This window comes from Petaurus breviceps, unplaced genomic scaffold (assembly GCF_028583685.1).
Source record: "Petaurus breviceps papuanus isolate PSGF00001 unplaced genomic scaffold, PetGlider_PUasm1.0 90845, whole genome shotgun sequence".
Taxonomy (NCBI): domain Eukaryota; kingdom Metazoa; phylum Chordata; class Mammalia; order Diprotodontia; family Petauridae; genus Petaurus; species Petaurus breviceps.
In genome coordinates, this window is record NW_027187359.1 from 3,006,443 (window position 1) to 3,022,126 (window position 15,684).

The following is a 15,684-nucleotide window of genomic DNA, read 5'->3' on the forward strand; positions in this document are numbered from 1 at the left end:
TGGGGAACTTTTGACCTTATGTTTGGAAACTAATCTCCATTTGAGAAAAGGGGCTTTGTGGTGGACTTAATTAAGGTATAGCCTAGGGGTGGAGAAGTATTTAGAACAGAGACTTTGTAATTGATTGAATGATTGGAAGGTCCTGGGGTGGGGTAGTACTTGGAGATTATTTAATCTCACTTAGTAAATGCTGTATTTTGAATGATGTCATGTTTTGATCTTCTCTGTTCTGGGTTTGTTACTGAATAAAATAGAGAGCACCTATGCTGGTATTTTGAACCTGGGAAGTTGCCTTTGCTTGGTATTACATTACACCTAGTCACCCCAAGGAATACCTTATTTTCAAAAGAAATAAAACTGAGTCTCAAACTGACAACAGAGAAGATCTGGGTAGATATAAATAAGTTGCAAATGCATAATAGGATGAAGAACTCCCAAGAACAGGAGTAAAAAGCTATTAAGGAATTGTAGGATAGGAAGAGAAGATAGTCTCTTGGGGGGAGAAAAATGAAGGGCAACTGGTGGAGAACCAGAATACCCCACTGAAGTTGGCAGGCATTGAGGAAGGGCTCTAGCACACTGAGTGGGTCTTCTGTGGAGAACTGTTGGGAGGATGTAGACACTATTTTCATAGGACTGGGTATCCATGGACAGATGGCTATCTGTTTTAAAGGGAACTTCCAAATCAATGAAATCATAGATCCACATAATCATTTAAGTTTATATGTACATGTTTTCTCCCCTAGCAGAATATTAGTTCATTGAGGACTAGTCCTGTTCTTGAGGACACAGACCCTCATTTTTGTCTTTCTACCTTCATTGTCTAGCATGGTGCCTGGCACATAATAGGCATTTAGTTAATGCTTGATAGTTAATTGACAGATCCCCTCTGCTGGTAGTACTTTCCCTCCTCCCAATCTGTCAATCATCTTGTATCTATTTTGTATCTATACCAGTACACAGTTTACTTGCTCAGATTATAAACTTCTGGAGAGCAGGGAGAGTTCCACTTTCATCTTTGTCTCCTCAGTGCCTAGCCCAATGCTAGGCAATTAACAGGTCCTTAATTAGTGTTTGTTGCTTTATAGGTGTATTGATGTGTACCATAGTCTATTCACCACTGTCTTTGATCTTGGAAATATGCCATTCAATTCGTGTTGTCTTCTATTGGGACACAAGTTCCTTAGGGCAGGGACTGTCTTCACTTTTGTATTTGCATCCTCATTGCTTCACACAGTGCTAGGCCACAGGGAACATTTAATAAGTACTTTTTTAATTTATTCAAGTTGCCTCCCTTTTTAGATGTAAGGTCTAATTTAAGACAGAGCTGAGAGTAAAACACTTAAATGCTTTTTTTCCTTTCTATTAGAATGTAAGTCCCTTCAGGACCGGGGCTGTTTCACTTTTGTATTCTCAGGGCCTAATACACTGCCAAGCACATGCAGGAAAGAGAGATAGCGCCTGGACCTGTAGTTTCCTTGGCATAGAGAATTCCTAGATGAGGAAACTCCTTTTTACCAAAGAATGACAGTACTTTCTAGGGCACTGAGAAGTGACTTCTCCATGGGTCACATAGCCAATGTGAGTCAGAAACAGGACTTGAACCCAGCTTCCTGGCTCCAATCCATCCAACATTCTACATTCTTTGTACATAGTAGGCATTTAATAAATGACTGGTTGATTTGCATCCAATTTGAAGAGGATAGAGTACTGGATCTGGAGTTAGAAAGACCTAAGTTTGAATCTAAGTTCAGACATTTAGTACCTGGGTGATCTGTGGCAAGCCACTTAACCTGTTTCCTTCACTTTCCTCCTTTAAAATGATGGTAACAGCACCTATCTTTCAGAGTTTTGAGGAGAGTAAAAAGAGATATCTGTAAAGCACTTTGCAAACCTTAAAGTGCCATATAAATGTGAACTCTAACAAATTGCAGCGTCAAAACAGAGAAGCATTGGTACAGAATATTCTCACTGTGAGTTTTGTTCCTACTGGCCAAAAGAAAAAACAGCTCCAGATTCCTTTGAGTCCCAAATCCTGTGCTTTTTTTTTTTTTTAAGCAATCGGGGTTAAGTAACTTGCTCAAGGTTACACGGCCAGGTGTTTCTGGGTGGGTTCTAAGTGTCTGAGCCCGGGATTCGATCTCCAGGTCGTCCTGACACTGGAGCCAGTGGGTGCTCTTACTCGTTGTGCCACCTGGCCGTCCCAAATCCTGTGCTTTTTAAAAAAAGTTTTTTTTTATTCATGTCTTCTCTTTTTAAAATATCATGTTATCCCCAGTATCCAACCCTCTTTCTGTTGAGGTTTAGAGTCTTAGGGGTGCTCCAGACTCCCAAATACCAACACGCAGGGTCCTGCTGAATGAATTCGACTCAAGTCTTCTCTCAAAGGAAAACAAAGTTTATTAGAGATTCGCCATAATGGCTCTTAAGGAGCCTAAGTATCCGTGAAGCTTGTATTGACAAACTGGTCAGAATAATCTGACACAGAGTGAGTCTGACCTAGATTAATGTCCGCCCCTTCACAGAGGCAAGGTGTATCTTATAAGAAAAACTGTAGGAGGGATCTAGGGGATGGTCTAGGGGAGAGTTTGTCTTGAAGAGGAGTCTAAGAGGACTCTAAGGAAGATATTGATGGAACTGAGGTTAGACTCCAGGATTAGGTGGGAAATAGCTGAAGGCTATCTGGAGATGACAGACAATGGAGGGCTAGGCTAGGTTAAAAGTAACAGAGATTTGGGCCAAGCTATAATGAACGGCTTATGGCCTCAGGCAAATGCCTCTTCAAGCCGGAAGATTCAAGGGGCTTCCCAGAGCCTGTACCCCATCATTTCCCTGCCAGAAAGCCCTCCCATCTTACAAACAGCATTTTTTAAAGAGAAAAAAAAATCAGATACATCGAAAAAGTCCCCAAACGGGTGCAACACATAGTGCCTTTGGACCTCCCACCTCCACTAAGGGGGTGTCTTCTCCTGTCTCCTGCTTGACCTTTAGAATTTGTTACACTCACTTTGATTTTTGGGGGGTATCTGTGCCATTGTGCTTTCTGTCTATATTGTTGTAGTAATTATATATACTCTTGGCTTTGGTTACTTCACTCCCTATCAGTCCATGTAGAAAATCCTGCACATCTTCGCTTTAGCCTTTCCCTGGTAACTACCTCCTTGGAAAGGATCCTCGCGCAATACAGCTCCAAAAACAGATGATTCAGTTCTCCAGGTTTTCTAGATAGCCGCACAGTTCTCGCTTCTTGGTCCTAATCCAGTTCCGAATTTTGTAGTTTGCTCTTGCAGCCAGCAAGGGCGGTGGCGCGCATGCGTACGGCGACGGGGCCCGGGCGTTGAGCCTCAGGGCCCCGGCGCGCCTTTGGGTGAGAGTCCGGGCCTGGGCTACGGAACCTTCGAGGGGGCGGGGACGACGCTGGGGGCCGGGCCCTGGGGTCTGGGGGGCGCCGGGGACCGGCCCAAGTAGCGCCTCTAGGAGGTATCCTCGGGGGACCGGGGTCCTGGCTCTGGGCGGTGGCCTGCGCAGGGTGGAGGGAAGGCAGGGGAAGAGGCTCCAAGGAAAGTGGGGGAGGGGAGGTGGAAGGCGCGAGGGGGAGGAGCGGGCGGGGGCGGGCACGTGGGGGAGGGGTAGCGCGAGCGCGTGTTCCCTGGGGTGGGGTAGGGGTAGGGGAATGGTTGGGGGAAGGGAGAATAAAATTGAAGGAGACCCCAGTACTGGGAGGAAGGGAAAAGGAAAGGGAAAGGGAAAGGAGAGAGGGAAGGAGTGGAATTAAGGGGATGTTGTCCTGGGGAACTCGTGGGAAGTGATATTGAAGCACCCAGAGGGTGAAACCTGATCCTTCTAGTTGGCCGGAGAGGTGTTGTGAAAAGGGCCCCTGGCCCTGAGTTCAAGTTACAGCACTGCCCCTTGGGAGCACGTTGATTTAAACCTGGGAAGGCCCTTCGTGGTCATCTAGTTCAAGCCCCTAATCTTTTTAGGATGAACGAACTAAGGCCCAGACAGGTGAAGTGCATTCCTAAAGGTCACTGAGGGTAGGAAGTAGCATCATTTAAGATTTTAATCCACGGCCTCCGAACCGCAGTTATGCAGTGCTTCCACCTTCCCTGGCTCTTGTGTGACCTTGAGCAAGTCACTCATCCAGTCTTTAGCCCGTGTTTCTTCGAGAAGTGATGGAGATGGAAGTTCCCTTCCCGTTCTAAATCTGTGATATCCTATGAGCCCCATTAGTGTCTGGAGACAGGGCATTACAGACGGCGCCTCTGTATGGGAGAGCAGTCTTGAGGATTTATCTTTTGGGCGTTGTGGAAAGAGGAGGGGGTGGGATGATTCCAGTGGGATGATTGGGAATTTAAGGATGGGGATGGGGATGGCACCCATTGTGGGCCCTTGGACTGTTGAAGGGTGGTGGGTGGAGGTGAAGTTTCCAGAGGAAAATCAGTTCTGAACTTTTAAAGCCCCAAAGTTATCCACTCTTAAGAGTTCTTTATGATCTCTTCAGTAAAAGCTGACACATATAGGTGGTTTACATTTTGCAAAGTGTTTTATGTACAATATGTTGTTCTGAAAATGACCACTGAGAAAAGTAGCACAATTATTATTACCCCCATTTTATAACTTCAGAGAGGAAAGTGGGCTTGCCCAAAGTTACATAGATGATAAATGATTAAGCTGGAACTTTTGCACAGGCCTTTTGATTCTTTAAATCCAGTTAGCGTTTCAAGGTATATATAATTAGAAAATGGCACAAGATAGGAAATAAGCACTCATCTGCAAAATATATATGTGCTAACCTTTTTCTGAGAAAAGGACAAGATTGTTTTGAGTCAAAAAAGTTCATGATACTGGAATTGAATTTTGCCCCATCCCCATTGCAATTTGATCTCTTCTTGCTGCAGACTGACAATATGCTGACTCCCAGGCTCTGAGATAGTGTCTCTTCTATAGAGATGTCACACCGAGGTGGTGAGCGAGACTTCCAGACTTCAGCTCGGCGCATGGGCACCTCTCTGCTTTTCCAGCTTTCAGTACATGAAAGGGAGCTGGACCTGGTGTTTTTGGATCATAGCTATGCCAAGCCATGGAGTGCTCACCCAGATGCCAGCAGTGCCCGCCCAACCCGCATGCTCTTTGTCACCCCCAGGCGTCACCAAGACAGTACCATGTGAGTTTGTGGTCCTCCTCCATTAGGGTGCTGAGAGTGCCCCCACAACAGGTACCATGGTTGTTGGATAATGGGGTATGGGGAGGGTGTTTCTGGGGATTCTGGAGGAGACTGACTTGGGGGATTCAGGGATCTGAGACAATTCTATGATGTCTAGGCCTGGGTCTCCCAACAAATGACAAAATGTAGCCTGACTGATTCAGCCTGCCTGAGATTTTTATACTTAGAATACTGTCGTTTAAAAGATAAAGTTTTATTGATGCCTTTTGTTTTTACATCACAGTCATTACTGGATATACCCCCACCTCCATTGAGCCTCACTTGTAATAAAGAAAAATAGTTAAGCAAAAACCAACCGACACAGTGGCCACATCTGATGTTCTGCACCTGTAGTTCCCAACTTTCTACCAAAAGGAGGGAGGTGTGTTTCATCATCTGTTCTCTGGGACCAGGATTGGTCATTGCATTTTCTCAGCATTTGGCTTTCTTTTAGTGGTTTTTTTTTTAATTTACATCATAGTTGTCATTGTGTATATTGTTTTCTTGGTTCTACTTACTTTACTCTGGATCAATTCACAGAAGTCTTACTGTCTCTCCTTTTCGTTGTTTCTGGTGCTATTAATAATTGATTACATTCAAATACCGTATTTCATGCAGCCATTTCTCAGTTAGCGAACACTCACTGTGTACCTCATTTTTTTTGTTTTTTGATGCCACAAAAAACGCACTGTGAATATTTTGGTACATATGACTGCTTGAGATTTTTAGCAAAAAAAAAATTTAAATGATTTCCCTAACACATGAGAACTAATAAAGAGCTCTGGATTTGGAATCAGAGAACCTGGGTTTATTTCCCCACCCTGTCATTTACTACCTGTTTGACATTGAGCAAGTTACTTAGCTTCTCTGGGCCTCAGATAGCAAATGTCAGGGTTGGACTAGATGATCTCTGAGATTCCTTTGACCTCTAAATCTTTGATCCTAGTAGCTCATTAAGACTTAACCAATGAAATTTCTAGTTATGTGGCCAGTCTCTTCCATGAAAGTATATTTTTCATGAATTCCTGAAAAGAAATCTTTTCAACCACCATCAGAGAGGTAAACCTGGAGTCAAAATTCAGATGTGCTGTTACTGAATATATGCCATAGTTCAACCTATTAAATACCAGTTTTCTCATTGATTTTATAACAATTGATTGAGGACTAGTAATTGTAATTGAATTTTTATAGGATTGAGTTGATTAAATTGCTTTTATACTTCAGTACCAGTTATACTTGAGTAACTACTCAAAATCATTATGAGGAATTAGCAGACCAGAATCTACCATTGCTAATAGTTCAAAATGAACATATCATGAGCATGTGCCAAGTATTGGAAAGACTTGGATCCTCTTGGCCTTAGTGTAGCATTTCTATCTGAATAGCTTCATAGATATGTTTCTGTCAGGACCCATATCCAATCAAAATGGATATGGTTTGAAAAACAGTATTAATACTTGATTTTGGAGTTTGAGGAAATAAGTTCCAAAGGAGAGTAAAATCAGTGAAAATGTGGGTTAGAGTTAGAATAGAAGAGCAGAGAGAAAAATTAACTAGTCTGTTCCTTTAGGTGTCTGCCACAAGTCCAATATCTGGTGCTCAGCTTTGCATGTTCAGGAAATCAATGTTATCAATCCCAGCAGGGGAGATGAGGTTCTGGCAGTTTCAACAAAGTACTGTTTAAGGCATCAGAATGTCAATTTACTGTAGTGGCTGTACTCTTTCAGGGGCTTGCATAATTGTCTTAACTATCTAGGGACAACACACCACCTTACCCTCCTCTGCCCTGAAACTTCTTAGTGTCAAAGCATTTAGGAAAAAAAAAAAGAATCAAAACGAAGGGAATTGGATGATTTTGAAGGTTGTAGGACCAGAATTATTCCTCATTCACCATAGAATGCATCTTTTTTGTAACCAGAATACTTTTGAATGTTTTCAAGGTTTATTTTCTCTTTTCCTTAGCCAGTGCTAAATTTACATGACAGATTTTTACTGTTTGATTTTGCTTTTCTAGAGTCATAAAGATCACCATTCTTCTGTTGTGACACTATTACTTCTGGCATATTATAATTAATTAGATCATAGCTGATTTTACTTTATTTGTATTTTAGTTTCAGTGAAATTTGAGATTGGGGAATGTTATGGGCTGGGCCTAAATCAGGCCAATCACTTGTTAATTTAGATTAGATATTGGAACAAAATGAGATATTCACTAGGCCTCTTTAGTCTTTAACAAAAGTAGATTTGCTTAGCCATAGCAGGAAAAGGATGTTCAAGGTTAGGTATTAAGAACACTTTGTTTTGATTCAGCTGAGAGAAAGTCCCATTGTGCTCCCTGTTCAGGCATCTGAGAGTTTCTCCAACTCCTCATGACTGCTTTATACTCAGGCATTGAGGAAATGATGTCTAAAGTCTGAATTCTTAGTCCCCTGAAACAAAATCTCGAGCAATGTTTCAGTACCTTTTTAGGAAAAACTAACCTGGCTTGCTTGGGCGACAGGGAGAATGGGGTAAGACATTGCTCCTGCCACAGGGAGTTTCCTGAGATTAAGGGAGCTTCTAAATATTTATTTATCTACCATTTATGTCCCTGAAAGGGAACACTTATCATTCATTGAAAAACTGGAAGCTAAAACACTCATGTTTCCACTTGAATAATATTTGTGACTTTTGTAATAGGTTTACCTTTTTAATTGTTTTGCTTTGGACAACCTTAAAATTAGTCTGTTGTCCTTGTGCACATACCATCAGGGCAGTGCTCAAACTCTCCTGAATAAGAAATTATATGTGGATAACATGCACATGGGTAATTAAGAACCGATTGTATAAAAAGAATATATAGGCAGTTGAACAAACATTAAGCAGACTAGTGAATTAAGCAAAATTGTTGTGATCTGATTATACTTTGTTTATTTGTAGTGAGGCAGACATCCCTATTGATGTAGAGACTATCACATCTACTCCAGTGCCTCTCTATGACAACCAGAAGGCAAGAAGTGTGATGAATGAGTGTGAACGCCATGTCATCTTTGCCCGGACTGATGCAGATGCTCCCCCTCCACCTGAGGACTGGGAGGAGCATGTCAACAGGTAGATCTCCTCAGGAACGTTGAATCCTATGGGATAATGGTCACGGTTTCTGAATTAGTATTCGTTTTTATTATCATCTCATCTTTGTATTCTAAAACATACATTGAAAGCTTGTTTGCACATGGTGCTATATAATTGAGGTTGAGTTAGGCAGACAGTGTCCTAGGGATGTGATATGGTAGAAAAAGCATTTGTAGTCATGAGATTTGGGTGCAGTTTTAAGTTAGGCCATCAGCTCTGTTCTCAGGCAGGTCATTTAGTTTCTCTGAGCCTTAGTTTCTTGATCTATAAAAATAGAAGTAGAGTTTACCTCAGAAGGTATGAGAGGATCAAATGAGATAGTGTATGTAAATCTTTAATAACCTTAAAATGGGGATAATTATACTACTTATCTCACTGAGTTATGAGGATCAAATGAGATAAACTGTGTATAAACTGCTATTAAGATAAATATACCAATTCAGATAAACATTAAGAAGACATACAGATTGTAGAAAAATAAAACATTAAATTTGTATATAAATATGTGAGATTAAGAGTTTACATCATTTTGAAATCTAGGTGGTGAGCAAATGAAGGGAATCCCATAGCAGCAAGAGGGAAATGAGGGAGAGGGCACTCTAAGCATGGGGAATAAACTAAAGACATAGAGGCAGGACGAAGGTCTTCATTAAGAGTGGGAAATGTCTTGGCCCCTTGATTACTTTATGGGGTGCTAAGGAAAGCAGTTTGTTAACTTTTTCAGAGTCTCAGAATTGGAAGGACCTTATTCTTATTGCCTAGTGCAGTGCCTGGCATATAGTAGATACTTAATAAATATTTGTTGAATGAATATTTATTGATTATCTTCTCCTCCCCTTCTCCCCCTCTCCCACATCCTCATTTCTTTCATCTGATTCTCATATGCCATGGACTCAAGGCACTTCCCAGTACTTTGAATGCTTAACAGTTTATCAACATTTTTCTTAAAATGTGGTGCCCCCAAACTAAAAAGTATTCCATATATGGTCTGAGCAGGTCAGAATACAGTGGTGCTAATGCCTTCTTGGTCCTGGTCATCGTGCCTCTCAGTGAAACATAATGTTACATTAGATTACATCAGATTTCTGTGTCACATTTTGGACTTATATTGAACTTGTAGTGTACTAAAAACATATAGATGTTTTTCAGTAAACTGTTGGTTAGCTATCTCTTCCCCCCTCTAATTCTTGTGAAGTTAACTTTTTGAACACTAGTATAAGACTTTTATGAAAATTACTTGAATGTAAATTCATCTCTATTTCATTTTAGGTTAACTTGTTATATTGTTAACTTGCTATTCCTTCTTCTCTGAGCAGCGGTGGTACTTCATTTTGACTTGTGTTTTCCTCTGTGCATTTAAAAAGATGCTTTAATGGACCACTTTTTTTTTTTTGCATCATTGTTGCTGCTTCCCACTACCCCTTTCTCCCTAAATATAGAGGAAAAAAAGGGTTGGAATACAGACATTGGAAAAGGAAAAAACTCAAATACTTAGAAATGTTCTGTCTAAAGAACACTTGTTATAAATAAGCAGTCAAGAAAAACTGATCCACCAAGAGGTCATATCCAAAAATGAATGTCTCTTTTTGCATCTTGAATCTGTCACATCTCAGTCAGGAAGTGGGTAACATGTTTCATTATAGGTCCTCTGCAGACTTGATTGGGTATTGCATCAGAATTCTTAGATCTTTTAAAGTTGTTTGTCTTTACAGTGGTGTTATTGTTAAATTGTTCTCCTGATTGTGCTTACTTCTCTCTGCATCACTTCATATAAATTTTCCCAGATTTCTCAAAAACCATTGCCTTCATCCTTATAGCACAACAGTATTCCATTACATTCACATACTATAAATTTGTTCAGCTATTCTGCCTTTGACGAGTACCTCCTTAGTTTCAATTCTTCACCTTGACAAAAATAACTGCTATAAATATTGTCCATATGGGTCCTTTTCCTCTTTGGAGAACAGGCCTAGTAGTGTTGTCACTTGGTCAAATGGTATGCACAATTTAGTGACCTTTTGGTCGTAGTTCCAAATTGCTTACTGGAATGTCTGGACCAATTCACAATTCCATCAGCAGTGCTTTATTGTACTCATCATTCTATAAATGCTCAAAAAGGTTTGTGAGCAGAGTATCTTGTCATAGGCTGTCTCAGTCCTTCAATACAGTGTTTACACAATTCAGCAGGCTGTTAACTTTTTCCTTCTGAATACATGAGGAAAGGTTCCAGTTTACAAGGCACATTTTTGTTATGTGATTATCCATCCTTAAATACTTTCCTGTCCTACAGCTAAAATTTGTGTTTCTGCTTGGTGAGATAATTCAGTCCCATATATTTGGAGCTTATTCAAGGGTAATATATATTGACTAGGGTTGTTAATAGAATACCCTGAGTGGTATTTTATTGTTAGAACTGAACCAAAATATACTTATTACAGTATTAAACTATATGTAAAGGTTAGGGAACAAGCATTTATTAAGTGCCTACTATGTACCAGACACTTCCCTACCTAAGGACTTTCCAGTTATTTCATTTAATCTTCACAGCAAGTCCTGTGAGGTAGGTGCTGTTTTTATCCATATTTTACAGTTGTGGAAACTGAGGTAGACAGTGTTTAAGTGACTATTCCATACATAGCTAATAAGTATTTGAGACTGTATTTGAACTTGAGTCTTCTTTACTCTAGGCCCAGTGCACTCACTATTCATTGTGTCACCTAATTGACTTTAATTATAATTCATCTTGTAGCTAAAGAAGAGCACAGAAGCTATTGAAACATCAGAAAGGAAAGATAAATTGATAAGTAATCACTTGACACTTGAATGGATTTACTAGTTGAACCTCTGTTTACTTGAATAGAAGTCATAGTAACAGAGTCAGAACATATGCTGGACATTGTTGCCTAAGATTTTGCCTAACTCATTTTAATTTTGAAATTCCTTAAGTATTGGTTATGTGGCAGAAGCATATGTTTTAGCTATGAGTATACCTGGAGATTTATAAGACTGAATAAAATTGAAACATATTGGGGGGTTGAATCCTTGAGATACCTGCTCTGCCCCCTGACCCCCATCTTTTGTTAAGCAAGAGGATTTAATAGATTTCAGGAGACTTACAGTTTTGTTAATGTTCAAGCATAGGTGTTTTAAAATTTCCTAAGGAAGAGAGAATTATGACATGATAATATCTGTGTCTCTTAGGGTTTTAAGTTAAGTATTTTCACATAAAATAGACTCTGTGTGATGTGATACCAAAGGATACGTTGCCATACTCAATAATTTAAGGCTTCTCCAGGACTTAGAGTGTGGGAATTGGCATAGGGCAGAGGTTAGCATAAACAGTGAATACTGCCCTTTCCCCGCCCCAAGTGTTGTCTTATCTGAGCTTACTCAAAGCTTGAGAGAAGATAGTTAGTCTTGGTGTCTGGTCTGAGAAATCAAGAACAGACATCATTTCCCTGTTTAAAATTGAATTGATGGGGAACATTTGGGAGGGGAGCCAGTTCAGTTCACCACAGTCACCATCAGCAAAGCCCAGTGGGGCTTATCCTGCCCTACAGACTTGTAGTTAAAATTCTGGCTCCTCTTTTAAAATTTCTTTAATTATATCTTTTAGGCACTGTTTATCTTGATCCTTGGGTTAGATCATATTTTTCTTGTTCCAGTTTAATTTTTTAGACCTCCCATAGAGCTGACACAAAACATTGAACAGTTATCTTAGTTCTTGGAACCAGTTTGGCTTGCATCCAGCAACAACCTTAAAATCTTTTCTTGGTTTTTGGCATGTCAGCATTGTGGCTTTTGATATGATCTCAGCTGTTATCAGAGTATGATAGTAATTTCTAGGTAGTTGGGTTTTTTTCCTTCTCTAATGTCTGTATCATTTCCATCCCTTACCAATTTGGGTTTCAGAATAAATATAGTAACAAGAAAAGCAGATAAGGAAAACATCCTGTCATATAATAAATGGTAAGATAAATTGAAAACAATATTTTGTAGCATCTTAAATAAATATCAGATTCTAGTTCTCTGACTTTGAAAGGAAATCTCTGTCAAACTCAGAAATATGAAGTGGTAAGAGTTATCTCAAGGAAACTAAAATGCCATATACTATAACCTTAGACAGAAGACCTGTGTTTAAGTCTTGCCTCTGATGCATATTAGCTTATTGGCCATGTGACTCTGGGCATATCACTTTCCTTCACTGTATGAGGTTACAGATTGAATTATCAAAGTAATGAATTAGCACCAGCTCCTTTACATGTTACCAGGCTTCATAGTTTCCAAGTTTTAGCAAACCCCTATTGAAAATCAGTTTCATACTTGTCAAGTACTTTGGTAAAAACCTTAAATGAATAGTCATCAAAAGATTAAAAAATAGCAAGTAGTGATAAAAATAATAAAGTCTCCTTGAATACAAAATAAAGAAAAAACAAATAGCTTTCCAGAATGACTGAACCTGTTCACAGATCCACTGCTAATGTATTGGTGTTCTTGTTCTCCTACATCCCTTCCAAGAGTTGTCACTTTTCTCTTTTGTTATTTTTGCCCACCTCTTGACTTTAAGATGGAACCTGAGTTGTTTTACTTTGAATTTTCTCTTATTTGTAATTTGGATCATTTTTTTCATATGGTTGTTAACTTGTTTTTCTTACTTTGAGAACTGCTTGCTTATATACTTTGACCATTTATTTTTTGGATAATGGTTTTTATTCCTGTTTTTAAAATTAGTTCCTATATATCTAGAGGCTTCTAGCTGATGTATTGGAAAAAATGTTGAACTTGGAACCAAAAGACCTGAGTGTGAATCTTGCCTCAGTTTCTTCATCTGTAAAAAGGGAGATAATAATGACACCTACTTCACAGGGTTGTTATAAAGTCAGGATTGTTGTGAGAATTAAATAATATTTGTAAAGCATTTAATACAGTGCTTAGCAAGTAGTAGGAGCTTAATAAATAATAATAAATAAATATTAAAAATATTCTTTCTTTCCTTCATTCCTTGCACTCAAGAAACTTAAATTTTATTGGGTAAAATAGCATATGCAAATATAGATATAGGCAGGAGATAACACTCAGTAAACATAAAGTATATATGAAGTAAATACAGAGTTATTTGTGAACAGAGCAATAGTTGTGGATATTGGCAACTGCAAATAAATTTTACTAATGGTTTAATGAAGAGAATAACTATCTTAAATGACTAGCTTTGGTTTTATAAGCAAAAATAGAAATAAAGTTTATGACTTTTCTTTTGACTTATGTTGTGGTGTGTAATGAGAGACTGGTGTAGTAGAAAGAATATTGATATAGGGTCATAATCAGACAAACTGATATTCAGCTCTTGACAATAACTATTTAACCTTAGGTGAATCACTTAATCCCTTGTCTTGTTTCTTCTTCCATAAAATGGGTTTATAATCCCTTCATTATGTACCTCATTGGGCTGTTTGTGAGGAAAATGATTTGCAAACCTTAAAAAATATATTTGAATCATAATTACCATGATTATTACTCATATACTTGTGCTGAGAAGACGGTGAGATTTCCCGTGGGTTGAGTCCACTCAGCTTTCTTGTCTTCTACTTGTGCCTTCAATCCATTCTCCTCTTATTTCTTATCAGTTCATCATCTTAAATCATCCTCATATTTTCTGGTGTCTTTAATCTTTCCTCATCTGTTGACTTTTTCCTTACTACCTATGAACATGCCTAGATCTCTCCCTTTAATTAAAAAAAAACCTTAAGCTATCATTTAATCTTTTCTGTCTTTATAGAAAAAACTCTACATTCATTGCTTCCTTCTCCTTTCCTCCTACCTTTCAGCCCTTTGAAACCTGGTTTTTGACCTCACAACTTCATTGAAACTACTTTTTCCAATCTGATAATTGCTAAATCTGATGGACTATTTTTGATTCTTATCCTTTCATCTTTCTTGAACATGTTGCAGTATTTGATATTATTGACTGCCTCCTCCTGAATGCTCTCTCCTCACTGTTTTTTTTTTTTTATTACATTGCTCTCTTTTAGTTCTCCTAGGTGTATGAACCCTCCTCTTTTTTTATTGAATTATCATGCATGTCCTACCCCTCTCCACCCCCCCAGTGTATGTGTGTGCTCTAAGGCTTTGTCTTGGGCCTTCTTTTCTCCTTATATTCTCTCTTGATTGTCTCTTCAGTTCCTATAGATTCAGTTTTCATTTCTAGGCAGATAACTTCCAAAGTTACATGTTTCACATACCTTCTGGGATTCAGTTTCTCAACTACCTGCTGGATTGCCTCCACTTGGATATCCCATAGGGGCTACAAATTTAACAAATGCTAACCAGACCTTATTATCTTTCTAAAGCATCTAAATATACCCTTCCTCCTAACCTTCCTGTTTTTCTCAAGAGTACCACCATCCTTCTAACTTTTCAGTTCAGTATCTTCTATTCTTCATTCTCCTCAACCTTGCACCGCCCCCCCCCCCCCCCCCCCCCCCCCCCCCCCCCCCCCCACATAATTTTCTATAACATCCCCTTCTTTCCACTTAATCAGTATTTGGTTCAGGTCCTCATCACCTTGTGCATTTGCTATTTTAGTAGCCTCCCAATTGCTCTTCCTATCTCATCTTTTCCTTCAAATATGTCCCCACACAGTTACCACATCTATATTCCTAAAGCACAGGACTGACCATGTTACTCCTCTGGCTCCCCTATTACACCTAGAATAAAATACAGACTTCTCTGTTTCGCATTTAAAGCTCACCACAGTCCGATTCCCAACTGTCTTTCTAGACTTCCTCCATATTCGCTATCCTTGTTTGTCATACTCCGTATCTAAGCCAAACGTACAACACTCTATCTCCTGTCCTGTCCACGCCTGGAATGATCTCCTTACTTACCTCCACTATTTGAAGTCTCTCGCTTCCTTCAAGGATCGGCTTCTCCCATCCCGTGGTGACCCTTTCAGATTGTCATGAACATACTTCTCTTTTATGTCTTACACTCCCTCCAGGGATTGTTTTTTGTTTCGTATTCACATTCCCAATGTCCAACATGGTATTTTATACATAGCAGGGGCTTAATAAGTACTTGTTGGATTATATGCCACTTCTAATTACACAGTCTTATAGTGGAAACAGGGGTTACTCTGTTATCGGATCATCTTTAAAAGGTGTAGAGAGACCATAGAAATCTGACTTTAATTCTTTGCAATTTCTTCTCCAGGACTGGTTGGACAGTTGCCCAGAACAAGCTATTCAACAAGATTCTCAAAGCCTTGCAGTCTGACCGGCTGGCCCGGCTAGCCAATGAAGGGGTGAGCTGGATAGATTGGGCTCTGTATCCTTTTAACACCTTTCAATTACTATTGACAGTAGCTAAGGTGG

The 15,684-nt window shown here is 39.4% G+C and overlaps 1 protein-coding gene across 11 annotated transcripts in view; it reads left to right on the forward strand.

Moving 5' to 3' along the window:
- Nucleotides 1-3,258: 3,258 nt before the first annotated feature.
- KANSL3 (KAT8 regulatory NSL complex subunit 3) overlaps nt 3,259-15,684 on the forward strand; it is a 39,082-nt gene continuing 26,656 nt past the window's right edge. For 5 of the 11 annotated variants that reach the window (XM_069071913.1, XM_069071920.1, XM_069071918.1 and 2 more), the window contains exons 1-4: nt 3,322-3,480; nt 4,899-5,164; nt 8,123-8,293; nt 15,524-15,614. In XM_069071913.1, the coding sequence (XP_068928014.1) occupies nt 4,950-5,164; nt 8,123-8,293; nt 15,524-15,614 (477 nt within the window). In that variant the 5' untranslated portion in view covers nt 3,322-3,480; nt 4,899-4,949. Of the gene's footprint in view, nt 3,481-4,898; nt 5,216-5,447; nt 5,586-8,122; nt 8,294-15,523; nt 15,615-15,684 lie in introns of those variants that run through there. The other 6 variants (XM_069071915.1, XM_069071917.1, XM_069071916.1 and 3 more) reach the window with 6 other exon arrangements.